Here is a 19,671-nt window from a genome sequence, read left to right as displayed (position 1 = left end):
AGCGGACTACTGCTAGATGACGTCACTACTGTGTGTCCTTCTTCCGGTTCATTTCGAAATAAATATAGGCTACTTAAAATCACATTTAAAATCATCCCCAAAGGCTCATGCATTAAATTGATAATGATACCAAAAACTAAAACAAAGGACATTTTCACTATAACTATAGTTTGCTAGTTTTCGTAAAAAAGCATTTTCGTTATTTTTTTATTTCGTTAACAAAATAGCTTTTTAAATTTATTTTTGTCGTTAACTAAAATAACATCGGTGACGTCACACACGTGACGCAGCACATTTGCCTCAGTATCGCTGAAGTGGGAAGTGAAAAAGCTCAACTACTTATATATGCTGACAGAGCTAACATACGACAATAAATATCCAATCATTTTTAAGTTCTCAATTATTGCCTAAGCTTTAAGCCAGAAAGAATAGAATTGTTGACCCAAAACGACCGCTTCCTGTGTCTTTTTGACCATGGCTTCTTCAGACTTTTTTGTGGGTCTAATCATGACAGACATGTCAAATTTCAATAACCAAATTTCATATGGTTAAGCGGAACTGTCTTCAGGGGCTCAATTTTCAAAAATGTCTTAGCAGGTTAATCTACTGGAAATGGATGGAGGATTTTGAAAACGCACTCAAGGAGAGGCGGCACAATAGAGTGCGAGGCATCTTTTCTGACAGTGCCAAGTTGCCTAGCAACCTTTGGCCTTGACGACAGGAAGTGATGTCACCGTGGCAGAAAGAACACACATGGACGCACACGTGTGCATTTTGTGTGAAGCCGCAGACACACACGATAAAAAATGTCCCCGATAAATGTAACCGAATGACCGGAATAATGGATTAATCTGTGCAGGGGTTAAAATAATAAATTAATCTTCTTGTGCGCCGTGTCCATTAAGGGTGACCTTACATACGGGATGTGAACATGGACACTAAGCCGAGTGTTGTTTGAGGAAGAAACCCCATCTGCCCAGCGCTTCCAATGCCTTCTTCACTCACTTGATGTTGTCAAGAAGGCTCGCAGCGCCACCCTGTGGCCAACAGGTACTTCCTGCACATGGGTCCCCCACGTCCAAGAAACCATACTTTTTATTGATATCAAAGTTTGACATCCTAATTCCCTTGTATGACACTGTAATGAAAATCCTGTTATAAAGATCTCGAGAGCAGGAAAAACTTTTTGTTTACAATAATTGTTTATGCTGATATTTCTCCCAACTCACTCACACAATACTCCACATAGTTGCAGTTTTTTTTTTTATTCATGTCACGTATAAATGACAAAATGTACAGTAGAAACAGTTGGTTTAAAGTTGAAACAGATTGCAGGTAAAAACTACATTTGGTTCAAATAAAAACATTTTTCCATGTCAGGTTAAAAAAAAAAAAGAAGTTTTTGGAGGATAAGCGGTTCAGATAATGGATGTCATTTGGTTTAAATGATCATCTTCGTCCCCTATAAATTTTAAGGATACATTTTATTTAAATCATTGCTCAATAGAAGGCATTTATTTTTGCATTCCAAGTTTTTTCTTTTTAATCCTGGATGCAGTTAAAGCAAAAATGTGACCTTTTGTAGCAGAGAATTCTGTCCATTTTATTCTTCGCCTAGTTTGTATTATGTCGTATTTATTTATTGTCTGTTAATTTATTGTTTCAACTGTTTTTTTTATTATTATTGATTTTTACTTTTTACTTCACTTTGTATGCACCTATGGCTGTTATTGACATGCTCTAAACTCAATAAATGAAATTTAGTTAAAAACAAAAACAAGGGCTTTTCAGGGTCAAATCATTTTAATTAAAAAAAATATTAAACAAAATAAACAAACGGGAACAAGTCACCAGTACGAATCTTCAGTTTATGCCCACTCGATGAAACTGGGGAAAACTACAGACAAAACACGCTCGCTCGACTCCACTAAACACACGCCGCGGGTTTTTTGCATCCAGTGTAGCGTTGATTGCACAAAAATGGACCAAAGTGTTCTTTTCCAGTCCAGGTCTGTGAATGGTCACACGTTGAAGTGCGATACGAACAAAACAAGCCCCAAACGCTGAAACCACAATCGTTCACGGACCATGTGGGAAAACCATCATGAAAGTGTGAAAGAGTTGTTTTTTTTTTTAAACAGGTACACGCCCTTAATTCAAATCCCGGCGAAGTGAGGAAAACGGTCCTGAAACGTGGCCATCAAAGTGTGACTGAATATTTACAGGTGCACGCCGTTATGCGTGGGATCCTTCACAGGGAAGTGACCAAAGTTCCTCGCAAGGGAGGGAAGGAAACGAGACTTCCTGGTTTTCTGTACAGTGAAACAACAGGCCGGAGGCATCAAGCTCCCGCGCATCCCTGAGTGAATGGATTTCCAAAGTGGCGTCAAGGTTGGAGGTGCGGCGTCAAGGCTCTACTTCCTCTTCGACATTTACACGTTTCGGCTTCAACCTCTCGTGTTTTGATTTTCAAGTGCCAAAAGTTGGGCGGTCGTCGTTTCACCAACTAGTTCTGCCACTTCAATCTCAGCTTTGACTTCCTTGGTGTCTTTTCCTTTTTTTTGTTTTTTTTTTGTTGCTCTTTTAAATTCCAAGTAGCATCAAAGCGTGGCTGATTACGTCCTAGCAACGCCCCGCAGCTTTTCCTGGTCCATTTCTGATTTTAACTTCCAAGCGGTGTCAAGGTTTGGAGGTCTCGCTTCCCGCGACGCTTTGCCCCTCCTCGTCCTCGTCCTCGTCTTGCCCGGCGTCCTTGTCTTTGCTCTTCTTGTGTTTCTTCTTCTTGTGTTTATGTTTGTGCTCGCCGCCCTCCTTGTCGGCCACTTTGTGCTTCTTGTGTTTTTTGTGTTTCTTGTGCTTCTTGTGTTTCTTCTTCTTCTTCTTGTCGCCCTCCGCCGCCTCGGGCGTGTCGCTGCGGTTGCTGTTGGAGCGCTGGCTGGCCGAGGGGCTGCTGTCGGACGCCTCGTCGCCTTCGCTGTAGTCCGGCACGAAGGCGGCCTCGTCCGTCTCGCGGGCCAGGTCCGAACACAGCCGCTGCCTCCTGGGCTCGGGGCCGCCGGCGTTCTTCTCCTCCTTCCCGGCGGGCGAGCCTCGTTCCTTGCCTTCCCTCCCGTCGGATTTGGACCCCCTCTCCCCCCTCCCCGCCTTGCGCTCCTCTCGGACGATCTTGACTTTGGCGGGTTTCCCGCCTTTGCTCTCGTCCTTCGGCATCCTTTTCTTCTCCTCCTTCGCCACAACCTTTTTATCCGTTCGGACTGCCTCGGTCTTGAGGGGGACAGGTGAGGGCTCCTTGGGGGTCTCTTGAGGAGCCGCCACCTGTTCCTCCTCCTCCTCCTCCTCATCGTCCTCTCGCTCCCACTTGGAGCGAGGAGGCGCCTGAATGAGGAGCTGCTCCCCAACGTTTTGGGTGCGAGATGGCGTCACCTGATCCGAAGCTGCAGACGAGTCGCTCTTCTTCTCTTCCTCTTTCTCCGCGGAGTTGGGCTCGGCCTCCCGACTGGACGTGCTGAAAAGGAGGAACGAGGAAGGAAGTCAGTGGATGCTTTGAAAATGGCGGCTGAACGCCTCAACGTCTTACTTGGCAGCGCTGGCAGGTTGGCTCGATAAGACCTTGCGGCTGATCCTCGGCTTGGTCCTCACACTTTTAGTCTCCCCATCTTTCCCTGCAAAGAAAAAAAAAAATAAAGTAAGTTCAAACAGCCAGCTGTAAAAATAAAAAACTTACTTTTGAAGAATTGATTTTTTCATGAGAAAATCGGCGCCCCCAAAAATGCAACTACATGTAAACATTCTAAAAATGTCTACTCATTCAAGAACTCCAAATTGTAAAGCTTTAAATAGTGTTTTGTGGGGGAAAGCGACACTGGTTTACTGTTAATATCATCTGCCATTTTTAAATTTAGTCTCAGTTTCAAACACGCTTGCTAGTTTTTATCAGTTAGTCAACCTCATTCACCGTTTTCATTTAGTCCATTTCTAGTCAACTATAAATCTAGAATTTTAGTCTTTATTTTAGGCCAAGAGAATTTTATCCGTCTAATTTTAGTCAACAAAAACTGTCAACGTCTTAGTCAGGACAGTCATTTTACCCTCGTGTATTTTTTGTCAGCAGATAATGTTGAACATTTCAGATCTAAAACTATTTCATGTCAAATGTTCTCTTATCTTTTTGATGGAAAAACAACTTCACATACAATTACAGTATATCAACAAGTGGCTACTATAGCTCTATGCTATTAGCTAGTAAGTTAGCCAGCATTAGTTAGCGGTCGGATTAACATTATTGTTGGAACACTTTTTTTTCTTCTTTTAAACCTTTCACCGTGAATCCACCACCTCCTTTCTGTCCCATGTTTCTGCATGTTGCACTCACTAGCTACAGATTTGAAAGTGTCACACGACAATGTCACAGTGACAGATTAGCATAGACAAGATTTTACAAAATCATAATTTTCATCAACGACAACGCATACTGATTAAGTTCCACTTATTGTTTATCAATGAGGGTTTTAGAAGTCTAGTCTAGTTTTAATACGGTGAAAAACGAGCGTTGACAAAATTATTTTTGTTGAGTTTTTACACTGGATCCAGACCAAACAATAAGCCACGTGGCCTGGAGGACTCACCATCTTTGGGAGCAGCATCGGGTTTCTTCACAGTGGATCCGGTCTTGGCTGTTCTCTCCTTGGAAACACTACTGGGAAGGCAATAAAGCAACAAGCAGGCGTTAAAAACAACTAAGCAACCACGCAAGACTGCCTGGTACGCACCGGTCAGATTTTGCCGATTTCTCCGTGGCCTCCTTGGAGGAGCTGCTGGGCTTCTCTTGGTGTCCCTGCTTCTTGCCGATGGCCGATTTCTCAGCGATGGTCATTTTGTCCAAGCAGACGGATCTGCCGGCGGCACTTCCAGAGTTTTTACGCTCCGTCCTCTGCGACTTTTCACCTGCATCAGAATCCTTCACCTTCTTTGAGCTCGATCCAGACGCTCTGTCACGCTCTTTGTCAGAAGTCAGAGTCTTCTCTCGCTCAGATCCTGAAGCTTTCTCTCGATCCCGGTCAGAAGTGGAGGCCTTTTCTCTTTCTCGGTCCGAAGCTTTCGCACGATCTCGGTCTGAACTCGACTCTTTTGGACGGTCGCGGTCCGAACTGGATGCTTTTGTGCGCTCACGGTCCGAAGCCTTTTCTCGGTCTCTGTCGGAAGCTTTAGCTCGATCTCTGTCGGAAGCCTTTTCGCGATCTCGATCCGATGTCCTTTCCCGATCTCGGTCTCTATCTGAACCCCGTTCCCGATCTCTGTCCGATCCTGAGGCTCTTTCCCGATCTCTGTCAGACCCCGAAGTTTTTTCCTGATCTCTGTCTGACCGTGAGGCTTTTTCCCGCCCCCGTTCAGAACCTCTCTCCCGCTCTCTGTCCACCCTCCAGTTACTTTCCCGCTCTCTGTCCACCCCCGAGCTACGATCGGCGTCTTTGGCGACTGCCCCGTCAGAAGACGAGCGCTCCTTCACCTCCACTCCGTTGGAATTACCGGCGGGTTTGTCAGCATCCGGGTTGTTGGTGGCACCGGCTCGCTCTGCGGCGGTCTTGTCGGTGCCCAAGGATGATCTGTCTGAAACGGGATTGTCTTTTTTCCCGAGGTCTCGGTTCAAAGGGATGTTTCTCGGGGTCACCGGCTTCACCTGGATAAAGAAAAAAAATCAAAGTCATTTCAGGTGGCTTATAACCAATTCATCACTTGTTGCATAGTAGTCTAAGATTTTTCCTATGACCTAAATTCCTAGCGATGTCAATGTCTTTATATACTGATCTTGGGCAAAGTAAACCTCGTTGGAACCAAACTTGGTGTATTGTGTTAAGACCCACCGGCAAGTCCATGAGAGGTCTGATAGCGCCTCGGTCTTTGTCCGCCCAGATAATCTCACGGCCCACCAGCACAGGAAGAAGACCGGGTCTGTCAGACGGGTGCGAGAATCTCTGGAGTGCCGTCTGATGAGGGTCGTGCAGGTGCGAGAAGACCTCGGCGCCGATTCCAGGACCGTCCAGTCTGCGGAGTTTTCCAGGCGGAGACCCGAGTAAGGAGCGGCCCTCCTCGCCCAAACGTGAGGGGGGCCGGTGGATGTAGGGGAGCACTTGATGGGGGAGGGGGATGAGGCCGGCGCCGTGCGGGGCGTCTCGTCGTCCTCGGGTGTCGTTGCCAGGACGAAGGGTCTCGTGGAGAGACGGATGCGGCACAGGTAGGCCTTGGGAGAAGAGCGGGGGTGTCTTCAGGAGGGGCGGTCTCACAGAAGCAATTTTTGACTTTTCCTTTTTAGGCACAGTTAAGTTGTGGGATTCTTCGGGTTTGGCTTTGGAGGTCTTTGATGTTTTAGCAGCAGCTGTAGATGAGGGTTCTTTCTTTTTGGCCACCACAGGTTCGCCAGTCTTCTTCTTGACTTTGTCACTTTTGACTTTGGGAGCCTCCGTCTTGGCTTTGGGTTTTATCTTCGGACCTTTCTCTTTCTTGGCCTTGTCAGTCTTGGGCGTGGACTTAAGTGAGGGTTTGGAGGGCGCCGTGGAGCTTTTGGAGGCGGGAGCCTTGGAGCTTGTGGATGATGATGCTGGCTTGGAGGAGATGGGCGGCGTCTTGTTGGGCGACAGGACGTCATCCATGGGTTCGTCGCGGACGGGCGTGGCGTCACCCCGGTCCACAGAGTGCTGCGATTGGTCGCCGTCCTCCCCGGTTTTCCTCTTTTTGACTTTCTTGGTCTTCAGGAGTTTGGCATTTGTCTTAGTCGTCGAAGTTGAGGATGATGGAGGATTTTGAGCGGGTGGTACTTTTTCATCTCGGCCTCTTCTCATTCTGCCTTGAGGGGAGTACTCGCGGTGGACCGGGGACACTCGTTCCCGATCTCGTTCCCGATCGCGGTCTCTGTCTCGGTCTCTCTCCTTTTCTCGTTCCCTTTCTCTGCTATTGCGGCCCCTGGGATAAATCGCCTGCTGTTGGTTCTCATAGTCTTTGTAATATTTGTTGTACCATTCTCGGTACTCGCGCTCCCACTGCCGGTAGCTATCGCGCTCCCAGCGTTCCCGACTGCCGGGGCTAAGAGCCTTCAGTTCGTAGGGCGCCAAGTCACGCGGTGCCGGTTTTCGTCCGGCGGGGCTGCGGTTCCGGAACGCACCCGGTGAGCGGGAGTGAGACCGGGACCGGAACGGCGGCACACCTTCCGCCCCCTCCCAAGCGCCGGTGCGGAACGAGGGCGGCGAACCCGAGCGGCGGTACCCGTACGACCTGGAGCGGGAGCGGGATCTCGACCGAGAGCGTCCGTAGCTGCGTCCGTTGCGTCGGGAGTAAGGCGAGCGGGGATATGGCCGCCCGTGGGAGCGTGAACGTGAGCGGGATCGACTTGGGGTGTACGAGTAAGACCTGGATCTGGACCTGGACCTGGAGCGAGAGCGGGTGTAAGAACGGCTGAATGGAGAGCGGCTATAGGATCGGGACCTGGTTAGGAAGGACAGAAAGAAATCAAAATGAGCACTTTCCTAATGCAAAATATGTGCTTTGGCTCAAAGGTTGGGGAAGAGAACACTGTGCTGTTTTCAAGGTTTGACGTGATGACAAAATGAGGTTACCTAGAATACGACGGTCTCTGTCTCTTTGGTGCGTTTCGATACTTCATCAGCTCTTTGTGGAAGTCTTTTGTGAACTCGTCAAGTTTAGACGTAATGCTGTAAAATGACATGACAGGATATGTTTACACTAAATACAAAATAATAAATAAATCAAGTCATCCGTAGAATCACATGATCAGCAAATACATTCTATTTAGTGTTTCAAGATAGTTTGATAGATCTCTAAAAATTTTGGTTCAAATTGGGGTTTCAAGTCAGAGTTTGGATTACAAATAAGGGTTTAACATTTGGTTTAGGGGTACCAGGGTTTAGGGTTTAAGATAGCTCGGGCTTCAAACTACAGCAGGTATTCAAATCAGGATTTCAAATCAACGTTTGGATTACAAATAAGGGTGTCAAATTAGGATTGGGTTTTCAAATAATGAAGGATTCAAAACAGGGTGTCAAATATGGGATGCCATTTATTACACTCCACAATTACAAAATCAGCATAATCAGACAAAAGGATTATTAATACATTTTTTTTTAGTTGAAATGTATACATTTGTACCTTTTTTTTTTTAATTTTAAAAATAACTATTTAAGAAATTATGTTTGGTCCAAAAGGAACTTACATACTTATACAGTGTTTCTATTATTATTATTTTTTAATTGGTCTTAATATTTTTAAATGTGTAAACATTTTCTTGTTTTGTACCCAAAAGCTAAATGATCATACAGTGCACATGCTGCACTCCAACTACAAGTTTTTGACAACATAAAAAAATATGTTATTATAAATATCAACTATTGCCAAAATAATTGTGATTATTAATTTTTCCAATAATCTAGCAGCCATAAACTAAAGGTTAATATCACCAAATTGAACTAGGATTCCAAAATAGGATTATAGTTAACCAAGTCATTGGATCATTGCTAGTAGTATTGGCGGTGCCACTCACTTGTCTTGTCGGTGGTGCCGCTGCCTGTAGAAATCCTCTTTGGAGAGAGGGGGCTGATTGAGGGAGGAGGGCAGGGGGAGTAATGGCGGCTGGCTGCCGGGTGCCCCCCATGGAGGGTTGATGCCCGGCGGCCCGGGGCCATAAATGGGCTGAGGCTGGTAAGCCATCGTCGGGGGCGGGAGGAGGCCCGGGCCGGCGGAGTACAGGGGTGGGTACGGCTGCGGTGCGGGCGGGTATAGGGAGGGTGACACGTAGAGGGGGGGAGTGGGAAGGGGGAGTTGGGCTGTCTGGAGGTGGGTGGAGGGGGGGTCGCCTCTGCTTCTGTAGGACCTAAAGTTAATAAGAAATCATTTCAAGACTTTTTATTCACTAAATATGAACACTCGATCTAACATCATATTTTGGATGATACTCGCAGGTTTTGACACCCGTGTCTTTAAAAGTGTCCTCACCTTTCCCAGTGTCTTCCACCCCTGTCCCTGTGAGGTTGGTGGGGTCGGGAAGGCGGGCCTTGAGAGAGCAAAACACGCAGCAGGTCAATTGCTCATAATGTTTTTCTTACTACAATCACAAGAAACCTTGAATGTGTCGAGTGGATTTCTTACCTGAAAGATGAGAAGGCGGCCTGGAGGATGGAGCGGCGCCAAGGAGGGGCAAATTGTATGTCTGCGGGAAAAAAAAAACGTGGTTACTTAAAGAAAAAAAAATCTTTTGTTTTTAGTCTGGACTTGCCCTGCATGGTTTAAATTGTTTTTGAAAAATGCTTTCAAAACTGTGTACTATGGCCCTCATGGTTTTTAATAGCCCGTTGAACACGTTTTCATTCACCGCCGCAAAATTTATCACAATTCCCAGAATACTAAAATCACAATTTTTTAGAGCCCATTACAAAATTGTTTACCCGCTGACATTGGTTTCACCCATTGATAAAAAATTTAAGTTGAGTTCAATGGCCCCAAAATGGCTTCAGTTTTAGCCACCACGCAAAATTATTTTTACATACCTAAAGAGCAATAGCCCGTCACAATCTTTACGTGCCGTTAAAATAGTTACCAGTTTCCCTCATCAAAATTAAATCATTATATATCATTTTAACAATTGATTATTATTTTGTTGATTAATTGATGAATCTGATTTTTTTTTGTAAGTTTACATGTTCATCCCTCTAATTAAAAAAGGGGTGTTTTTGGGGTCCAAAATGTCAGAAAATAGGTAAAAAAAATGATCATCGCTTTCAAAAGTAAAAGCAAATACTTTATTTTGATTCAACATAAAGATAATCATTCCACTTTCACGAGGACCACATACATTTGATAATAGTTAAAGTTGAGAAGCTGAAATTCAGAGCATTTGGAACATTTTAAATGTGGGTATATAAACAATTCATTCAGCCTACATTGACCCTGCCGCAATGACAGATTTCCCACCTGTGTTCTGCTTTCTGTGTTTTTAGTCGGGCCTGGTCTCACAATGGGTGGCGGCAGCTCTGCCTCGCTATCAGACAAAAAGCAGAGACAAACTTAAAATGTAGATTTACTGTCGGCTTTGGTGCCGCATAGTCTGTCAAACTCACCCTGGTGGAGGCGGCTCGTCCTGGCTACCGGAGGCCTGCGGAGAACCGTGGTCCTCGACGGGCGGCGGAACTGGCGAGGCTTCTTTTCTTTCCTCAGTGATGTCGGCTTGAGGAGGCGGCGGCGAAGGCGTAGGGGTGGGAGTGTTAGTGGCGGGGGGTGCCGTGGGCGGGGTCTGAGCTTGAGGGGCGGTCACACTCGCGGTGGCAGCAGTTTGAGGAAGAGCCGGAGGCGGCGGCTGGGAGATGTTTGCCATCAGGGGGTCCTGCTGCCTGGACTGGAGAGATCTGTTCAGGAGGTGAAGCCGCGGAGGAGGAGGGGCCGAAGGTTGGAGTTGTTTGCGCCCGCGTTTGGTGTACCCCGTCTCATTCTTGAAGTTGTTCACAGCCTGAGCGGCAAAAAAGGACAATTAAATCCACATGGAAAAAAGGAGAGTCGTAAAAGGATATGTAGGGCAAAGGTTACCTGTCGAAGGAACTTGTTGGCAATGAGGTTGTCGGGCGAAACATCCGACTGTTTGCACGTGAAGCAAACGTGCTCCTCAGAGTCCAACAATGTTGTTCGGATGCCTGGAAACAAAACAGCATTTAGAATTCTATTCCAATTGAACAACCTCAAAAAAAATTGAAGAGTCAAGTTAGAGAAATGGTCTTAAAGGGCCCAAAAGACAAATAGACCACAAAATGGCCTTTGTTCGAAGCATTTCAGGTTTTTTTTGGTGCGTCCCACGATGATGAACATGTTACGTGAATTTCGTCTGAGCAGGGCTCCAGATTAGCTTTTTCTTTTTTTACTGGAGCATAAGTGGGCCTTAGTATGAAATTTCAAGCGTTGGGCAGAGATTTGTCACCCCAAAAAAATATTAATTTATTTAAAATAAAATAAAAAAACATCAAAGTTATGGGTCACTAATGCAAGAGTAGATAACATTTTTAGTTGCACTGTCTCAAATTTTAGGGGGAAAACGCCACCATTTAGTGGCAGTCTGGAGCGCCGCTAATTCATGAATTTAGCTGATTAATTATTTTTCTTCTAACTCTCCAAAAGGGCTAAGTTTTGAGTGATTGGGCACATTTCTGGGACCTTTACAATATGCAAATACAAATACACAAGCTTGCAAAATTTTATGTTTAGAGTTTGATAAAGCCATATAAGAGCTGATTTTTGCTGCAGGAATAACAGTTACTATGACGATTCACACATTTTCAGGGCTGAATATAGAGAAAAATAGCTTCTAGCGCCAGAACAATGATTATGATCATTTTGAGGCTCCATCGACTGCCACTTTCTAGAATCGGTTCACCATTGGCAAAAGATCTCCACTCCACTACAGGATCTTGGATCTCCCTCCTTCAATACTCACAATCGTCACAGTAGCTGTTCCCGCAGCAAGGAATGACCACAGCATCCGTCATCAAATCGTTGCAGATGGGACACAGCAGCTCGTCGGGGATGGGATCAGAATCGTCCTCGGAGGACGACTGGTCGTGCGGAACGAATGGCGGTCGCTCCTTCTTCCCCTGCGCGTACGCCTCCCTGCGTCAAAATGGACATTTTCCCATCAAAGGCCAAAAACAAATCCATGGGGAAAAAAGGTGAGTCTGGATCAAGACTTGGGACGTACGCGTCAATGGCCGGTATGGCGTATTCTCCAGTGCTGGTCAACATGGCTCCTTTCGTGCCGGGCTCAGCTTTCACCATGAAACTCTGAGGGATGCCCTTGCTGGTTCTCACCTGCTTAGGACCCTCTATGCTCTTATCCTGAACCTAGGGACATGCAGTTATTACCCACAAATAATCAAAACTCACACAAAATGGCGGACTTAAGTTAACCAGGTTATTACCAAGAGCATGGGGCACTGCCGAATGTAGTGACCGCTCTTTCCGCAACGGTAACAGAGGTAGTGAGCAGGTGGCGGGCCGACGGCCTTCTTGGAGTAGCTACAGAAAACATTTTGCAGTGTCACTTTCAATCCAACAGCGCCACCTACGTCACTATGCGCGCAAGGACCGGGCGAGACATCGAGTGAATACTAACTGAATCGGGTCGTATTCGTGATTGGACTGAGTCATCATGGCTTTAATCTTGTCCTCCTCAGATGCGTTTGCGTCAACCAGGTTAGCGGTCTACAAAAAAACAAATGAAAATGAAAAAAAGTCAAGATTTAAACTAAGGGGGGGGGGGGGGGGCAGCCGTATCAGCGCTCCATAGCGTTTGGCCAAAAATTGCACGATACGTTTGAGAAGTGGTCGAGATTAACGCTACCTTGGTGAGCTGGGCGAGAGACATAGACGGTGAGGAGTCGGTCTGCGGAAGAATCAGAATACAAGACATTCAAGGTGTTACAAGACATGCCCCGGATTGTGGCCAGCCTCTCACAAGTATTCTCAGACGCGATCCTGAAGCGAGGGGAAATAATCTTGTAGAAATTGACAAAGTAGGAACAAAACATTTGAACGTTTTCTATAGCTTAGCAGATAACAAAAAAATATATATCCAGAAATCTTACTGAAGAGTTTCAAAGTTTCAACTTTAAGTGGGCATACACAGCGCGGACCTAAGTCATTCTCGACTGTTTAAAATCTGGTCTGGCAATGAACAATTGGCCACCTCAGATTGGTCGTACGATAAAACACAAAATACGATAGAAAATTGCGTCTGTGGCGATGACGACATGCAAAATTTACTGCTTACCAAGGCTTTGTTTCTAGCATTAGCGTTTCAAACCAATCCAAGGCATCGATGTCATCTTTGGTTTGTTTTGTCAATCAGCTAGTTTGAAAGCATTAGCTTTGACTTTCTCATTCAGTGCGCGTTCGAGAAACACAGTGCATGCCCGGCTTTAGACTGTAACCTGTCGGAATTCCATGATCGGTTCAAAAAACCAACAAGACCACTTTCATGCGCAAAGGAGGCATTTTGACACGATTTTAACAACAAAAAGTAGCCTGCCGCTTGGGTTGAAGACTGGGCATTTGCGGAGGGAACACACAGGGAATGTGGTGCAGAAGCGGCTCTGACATGCAGAACCCACTTGAAAACCTTTATTGACAGGCTTCACCAGCTTACAGGACAACTACACCAGCAATGACGTGTCACTCATAAAACGCAGGTGGGGGGAAAACATCATGTTAGCTCCCTACACTAGTCTGTGTGTGGAATATGAAAGATGCAAGCCTTCAAGAAATGTGTGGGTTGTGTGCAGTCCATGAAAAAAAGGCATCTTGTACATGAGGAAACAGCTGACAAATGTGAGTGACATTAGGAGTGTATTCAAAGTGTGGCAGGGTTAACTTTTCCAAGCTGCAAAAAAATTAAACCAAAAGAGCAAAGAAATCACTGAAGCCCCCCCCCCCCCCTCCCCTCACTCAGTCATGAATTACATTCAATACCAGCCACGCTTTCCCTTCATTGGTTTCTTGTAATCCACATGTTATTTTCACAGAAAATACAATGACATTATCATTATCATAGGACATTATTATTATTATCATTATGTGACAAATATTTGCCCGAACCAAAGCGGGCTACAAAACCCATTTCAATATGAAACACAAGTCAGGAGAGTGCATACGCACTTGGAAGCTAGCAAACAATACAACATTAGAAAATAGCTGCTTGATTTGTTGTTAACAACAAACAATTAAAGCCCTTCGAAGTATGACGCCCTCCCCGCCCCCCAAGAAACAGCCAATCACATGTAGAACTGTCAACACAAAATGCACATGACGCGATCGACAGAATATCATCAGGAAGGAGAGAGGTGAGAGGAAGAGTGAGTGTTGCTTTTTTGGGTGTGTTTGCTTTGTTTTTGGGATGTTTTTGTTACATACGGGTCTCGACGATCCCGCCACTGACGTGTCAGAACGATCTCTGCGGAGACAACAGACGAGCCGTCCGTAAATTACCACAGCCTTCATTGTCATTATCACTTTAAATAAAAATAGATAAAGACTACATACACAATGAACGTCCTGCCAGCAGGCTTGACGCCGCCAAGCGGTGTTCTGCGGACGATCACGGAGGAATGTTTGGGGATGTGGGCTTCATCGTCCGTGTATTCTATTTAAAAAAAAAAGGGAGAAATCATGAAATAATGACAAAGTGAGAAAAAAATATTCACATATGAGAAAAAGAGCACCTTTCAACCATGTAACAAGTGTGTGCAATCACAGCAAAAGGACAACTTCCTCCAAGAGGCCTTTTGTTTCCCTTGACGAAAAAAATCATAGACCTATATATATATATATATATATATATATATATATATATATATTTATTTATTAGTTCCTCTTGTAAAAAGAAACATTTACCCAATTGTATGTCTTTGGGTTCAACCAATATCATAGGCTGATTTGATCTTTTCTGGGCCTGAACCCATTAATCAATAAAAAAAATATTTACCATACATTCATTCAAACACCAAATATGTTAAAAGTATAGTGCACAAAAAGTACAAATTGATTATTACTATGCAGATCTTTGTTTAGTTTGTAAAATAAATAAATTGTCCATTGTGGTTTGAAGCAGCCATTTTGGTATTCCATGGACAGACTTTTGACAAAAGGTGGACTTGTCAATCATAACAGGGCACGTGAAAACGTCTCAAGGACCTATGTCCAAAATCTAATCGGCCATTCTTACTATTTTTGTTATCACTGCAACCTTGACAAATATCACGTTCATTCCACTGATGGGAGATTTTAGATTACCAAGACGTTTTGACTTCTAGTTGCTAGTAACATGACCGATCAAATTTTAAAATACAGCAAAGCGTGAGTGTGCGGTGACGTCACGGCTTACCTTCTCGCGTCTGCGCGTTGGTGATCTGCAGGTCGCAGTCTGTGGCCTTGAGGCGCTCCCTGGCCATTATCTGCCGCTTGAGCTCACTCAGGGTGATGTGCAGCCCATCGAACGTGACCGTGTTGTAGTCCAGTTTGGAGGAGAACTTGTAGTGAACACACGACATTTTTGCCACACTTTTCTTTTATAACAACAAGGGTTGGGGAAGAAAGATATTTAGGAACGGTGGTAATAGAAACACAGGCTTTGGATGACCAAGCAAACGGGGAAAAAACGATATATAAACAGCGTCAACACTGAAATCACAGGAGGCCAAACCTGGTAACCTTTTAATCACGTCAAATTGGGCTTGAGACACTGGACAAAAAAAAAAATAGAAAATGGAGGGCGAATCAATGACGCAGAGTCCTCGTTTAATCCCAACGCAAGAAATGAAAGGCCGGCGCGCCAATCGAGGGCGCCATGTGCCTTTTTGTCAAGTCCTCTCGAGTCCAAAACCAAAACGAGACACAAACAACGCCCCGAAAATCCAACCAAGGGGGCCCCCCCAAGGCAGTCCGAGCTCTCTTCTACCGATAGCGGCGATCTAACGCTGGCCTCGTCCGCCACCAGCAGTCCTTTGGCGGCAGAAGAGGAACGCAACGGAAGGCCGCTTAGTTAGCAGCTAATGTTGCTAACTGCAGTCCAGCCAGTGCTTGGTTTTTTTGGGTGGTGGTCTCCCCAAGCTCAGTTCGTCGTAAAACAGTCCACAGAGCGAGTCCACGGGATATAAGTTGACTAACAACGACACCCAACCGAAACAATTTATTATTAATAACCGCAGAGAAAGCCTAAAAATGAACGCGAATGGCGCCGAGCTAGCAAGCTATAGCTAACGATAAGCCTGCGCTACCCCCGAAACGATGTCTTTTCCCTCTCCGGGTCCATCGGGGAATACTCCTTCGCCTCCTCGGCGCGAGGACCAAAAAAATATAAAAAAGAAAAAAAAGATTGCGTGTCCTCAACAAAAATCACAAGGCAGAGAAACGATGAAACGGCAGTGTCCTCTCTCGTCGCTGTTTCATCAAAATGGCGTCGAACGGACAGAACGGTCGTCTAAAGAGTAACAAACACATGACGATGAGAGGAATACGCTCGTTTCACTTCCGGTTTGGCCCGAGAAAAGCACAGTGCCGTCACGTTCATGCCATTCACTCATCAATTAAACCAACCAACATCACGGATCAACATGAATTGCCACATGAATTTTTAATTGCAGTTTTCGTGGTGAATCATAAATCGTATGGAGATCGCAATATACATAGCAGTCTTAAATATTTTCGTGATGTCCCCTGGTGGCCTCCGAGTCCATATTAATGACGAACCCGTCCCCCACACACATAAATTGCAAACGATGTTTTAGCAAAGTTAGAAAAACAAACAAACAGAAAAAACAGGTGTTGCAAATGTCAGCAGTTAAAGAGCAACAAAAGGTGGGTAATGTAGTTCTTTTAATGTGCGTCGCTTAAAATTGACGCAATCGCCAGCGCCTGTATCAAGTTTCCTCCAGCACACTTGTGAGCAGACGGACGTCGTAAGGGACGCTTTTGCTCCGATTTCGTTTACTTTTCAACCCAGTCGTGACACCAGCGGATGTGTGGTTGTGCATATGATTCAGGTATACAAGTAGACGTTGTACCGGATTTAATAATTTGTCGAGTGGATTTTGGGGTGGTGGGCGCTCGTCTTTTTTCACTCCACCACAAGGACCAGAAACGTGACAGACAGGGTAACATCTCGCTCTGCTAGCCTCAATCCGTTGCTTCTTTGTGCGTTATGTTGACGTGTCGCTAAACTCTTCTCTCCCTTTCCTCGTTTGCCAGTGAACCGAAGCAAATATCTCACTACATCAACCGTAATCATGGCAAGTGAGTGGGAAGAAATTCGTCGTCTTGCAGCCGATTTCCAGAGAGCACAGTTCGCCGATACTGCGCAAAGGCTATCAGAAAGGGATTGCATAGAAATTATCGCAAGACTCATTCAAGACAAGAAAGTGGACGTGGTGCACACAATCGACGGAAAGGAGTACGTCACCCCAGCTCAGATCACCAGAGAAATCCGAGATGAACTTTACCGTCATGGCGGGCGGGTAAACATTCTGGAGCTCCAGCAGATCATCAACGTCAATTGGGTCGACGTTGAAAGTAGAGCAATTGATATTGCCAAGAATGACAAAAGTGTCCAGCTGGTGCTCGGGCAACTTATTGATGACACCTACCTGAACCATTTGGCTGAGGAAGTCAATGACAGACTACAGGAAGCTGGTTTGATCAGCATTTCAGATCTTTGTAAAAGCTACGATCTACCAGGAGATTTCCTCAATGAGGAGCTAGCCAAGCGACTCGGGAAGGTGATCCAAGGAGAACTGGATCAGTACAGCCGAGGAGTCATTTTTACTCCCGCCTTCGTCGCCCGCCACAAGGCCAAGATAAGAGGGATGTTCAGCGCAATCACTCGGCCGACGCCTGTCACCGGAATGATTGGCGCTTTTGGACTTCAGGAGCATCTCTTGTATTCTGTTCTGGAGGAGCTGGCGAATGCCAGACGACTTCGAGGAACCGTTGTTGGAGGGCGACAAGACAAAGCCGTATACATCCCTGATATATACTCCAAAACGCAGAACACTTGGGTGGATTCTTCCCTCCAGCAGAACGGATATTTGGAATTTGATTCGTTGATCCGGCTGGGGATCCCCGAGCCGGTTAGCCACATTAAGAAGCGCTTCAAGGGCCGCGACCTTCTTTTCCTGAGCGCGGCTTGCGTGAGCCAGGCTTTGGTGGACCAAGTGGAGGCCTCCGTAGAGGAAGCCGTCAGCTCCGCCTCCTGGGCCGACATGGAAGCAGTTTTGCCAAGCTGCCTGTCCAAGGAGGACATGGGGATGCTGATCAACCAGGCCATGAGGAATACCAACATGCAATCGTCCGCCAGGCTCATGGGAGGCACAATCGTTGTCAGTGAGAAATGGATCGGCGAGTGCCTCGGTCTTTTTGATGATCCCATCCAGCAGAAAGCTCAGAAGGAGTTCAAGAGCAATCCCGTCTTGCTGATAACCGAAGAGGACGCGAAGCAAGCGTCGGCGTTTGCGGAAAATGCCGGACTGTCAAAAAAGGACAAGCGGGACGGAGAGCGCAAGAAAAAAGCCACAGAGGGCAGCGGGAGTGTGAAAGGAGGCGGCGGGGGTAACGCCCGGGAGATCCGAATTCGTAAAACCAAGAAGAAAGGCAGGAAAGACGAAGACGAGGACGAACCCAGACCTCGTTCCAAAAAAGAGGACGCCCCCTTCATGACGCAGGAAGAAATAGAAGCTGTACTGGAGGAGCGACTGAGCGACTGCCCGCAAGAAATCCTCTCGGAGCTGGCCGAGTATTTTGTGCGGCCTTTGAGCAAAGCCTACCAGGAAGCGCTGCGCGGTTTGCTGGCGTCCTCCACCTGCCCGCTCTCGGCCAACAAAAAGTCCGTCAAGGATCTCCAGGAGGAGCTCACCAACTTGTACAACAACATCAGGCTGTTTGAAAAAGGCACCAAATTTTTCTCCGACGAAACCCAGGTGGTCATCGCCAAGCACGTCTTAAAAACCGTCGGCACCGACGGCGCCAACATCCTGGTCAACTTCCTCGCCGCCGACCTGATGATGTCCGTGGAGAACCCCGGCTCCATCACCGCCGAGCTGCGCATGAAGATTTTGACCAAAGTGTCGGATGACACCAAAGCGCCGCTGATGAAACTCCACAACTCCTTGAACGGTAAAACCATCGAAGAGTTTCTGGAGAACTTTGAGACGTCGGCGGAGGCGTGCGGCTTCATGCTGAAGAAGGCCGACAAGAAAAAAGAGCGGCAGGCTTTCCTGCTGCACCGCCAGACTCTGAGCGAGCAGCTGCAAGACACCGAGGACCCCGCCCTGGTCCTCCACCTGGCCTGCGTGCTGCTGTTCCAGGACAGCACGCACTGCATCCTGCACGCTCCGGGACGCTGCGTGCCGCACGTCATCGGCACCCTCACGGGCCGCATACCCGCCGAGAAGCAGCAGCTGCTCAGCAGCTATCAGAGCCTGGTGGTGAAGCAGCTGACGGGCCGGAGTCAAGGACGGAAGCGGGGAGACGAGACGGCCGAGGAGCAGGATGAGGAGACGGCGAGCGTCCTGACGCAGTTTCAAGTTTTGACGCCACAGGTGAAGGAGCTGGTGCTTTCCCAGAGGAAGACGTCCACGAGCGAGGCCAACACTTAGGATAAATGAACAACAAAAATAATCCAGCTAGTTTATAACAAATAGGCAAGTTTGTAATTTATTTTCGTTAAATTGAAAACATCAATGGAACTGCTGCTTCACATGAATAATGACTATGTTGTGACGTGTGAATAAAACAAAGCTTTAAAAAAAAAAAAAAAGCAGCTGTTCCTGGGCTATATATTTTCTTGAAAGAAAAGGGTTTTTTTTGCTTTACTTTAAGGGTTGTGCTTCTAATTTTACATATCTTGAGAGAATTTGGAAGACGTGAGCAATTTATTCAAACATTCAAAGTCATCCTTTTTTTAAGTCATGTTTTTCTTCTGAGAAAAAAAAGACATTAAAAAAAGTTCTTAACTTTTAACCCAAAAATAATAATTTGGGGTAAAAAAGAAGGACACATTTTATAATCTAAGAAAAAAGTCTTTTTTTCCTGGTATGAAACAATAATTTTAAAAATTGTGATTACTAAAAGAAAAAATAA

The 19,671-nt window shown here is 46.0% G+C and overlaps 2 protein-coding genes across 4 annotated transcripts; one reads left to right on the top strand and one right to left on the bottom strand.

Annotated features, from left to right (window-relative positions):
• Positions 1–1,249: 1,249 nt before the first annotated feature.
• Positions 1,250–16,041, bottom strand: LOC144055250 (uncharacterized). 2 transcript variants are annotated; one of them, XM_077571069.1, is made up of 20 exons: positions 14,924–16,041; positions 14,083–14,182; positions 13,954–13,993; positions 12,386–12,427; positions 12,158–12,246; positions 11,964–12,060; positions 11,744–11,886; positions 11,483–11,655; positions 10,585–10,688; positions 10,122–10,507; positions 9,976–10,042; positions 9,154–9,214; positions 9,001–9,058; positions 8,549–8,878; positions 7,608–7,703; positions 5,862–7,476; positions 4,770–5,677; positions 4,626–4,696; positions 3,578–3,662; positions 1,250–3,505 (listed from the first exon to the last, which is right to left on the bottom strand). In XM_077571069.1, the coding sequence occupies exons 1-20, from the start codon at positions 15,087–15,089 to the stop codon at positions 2,680–2,682; spliced, it is 5,457 nt and encodes a 1,818-aa protein (XP_077427195.1). In that variant the 5' UTR covers positions 15,090–16,041; the 3' UTR covers positions 1,250–2,679. The 2 variants fall into 2 exon arrangements, with proteins under 2 accessions (XP_077427195.1, XP_077427196.1); XM_077571070.1 differs by having other exon boundaries at positions 4,626–4,693.
• Positions 16,042–16,436: 395 nt separating this feature from the next.
• ufl1 (UFM1-specific ligase 1) lies at positions 16,437–19,366 on the top strand. Of its 2 annotated transcripts, none has more exons than XM_077571072.1 (2): positions 16,437–16,580; positions 16,786–19,366. In XM_077571072.1, exons 1-2 carry the CDS (start codon positions 16,556–16,558, stop codon positions 19,185–19,187), a joined length of 2,427 nt encoding a protein of 808 aa, XP_077427198.1. In that variant the 5' UTR covers positions 16,437–16,555; the 3' UTR covers positions 19,188–19,366. The 2 variants fall into 2 exon arrangements, with proteins under 2 accessions (XP_077427198.1, XP_077427197.1); XM_077571071.1 differs by having other exon boundaries at positions 16,437–16,691; positions 16,786–19,364.
• Positions 19,367–19,671: the final 305 nt, after the last annotated feature.

Source organism: Vanacampus margaritifer, chromosome 7, assembly GCF_051991255.1.
Source record: "Vanacampus margaritifer isolate UIUO_Vmar chromosome 7, RoL_Vmar_1.0, whole genome shotgun sequence".
NCBI lineage: Eukaryota > Metazoa > Chordata > Actinopteri > Syngnathiformes > Syngnathidae > Vanacampus > Vanacampus margaritifer.
This window is presented reverse-complemented; position numbering and strand designations above follow the sequence as displayed.

Coding starts and splice junctions, on each gene's coding strand:
- ufl1 (XM_077571071.1), top strand. CDS start 16,556: ATGTGTGGTTGTGCATATGATTCAGGTATACAAGTAGACGTTGTACCG. Junction 16,692..16,785: donor CCAGAAACGTGACAGACAGG/GTAACATCTCGC, acceptor CTCGTTTGCCAG/TGAACCGAAGCAAATATCTC.
- LOC144055250 (XM_077571069.1), bottom strand. CDS start 15,089: ATGTCGTGTGTTCACTACAAGTTCTCCTCCAAACTGGACTACAACACG. Junction 12,247..12,385: donor CTCTCGCCCAGCTCACCAAG/GTAGCGTTAATC, acceptor GTTTTTTTGTAG/ACCGCTAACCTGGTTGACGC. Junction 11,656..11,743: donor GCCATACCGGCCATTGACGC/GTACGTCCCAAG, acceptor ATTTTGACGCAG/GGAGGCGTACGCGCAGGGGA.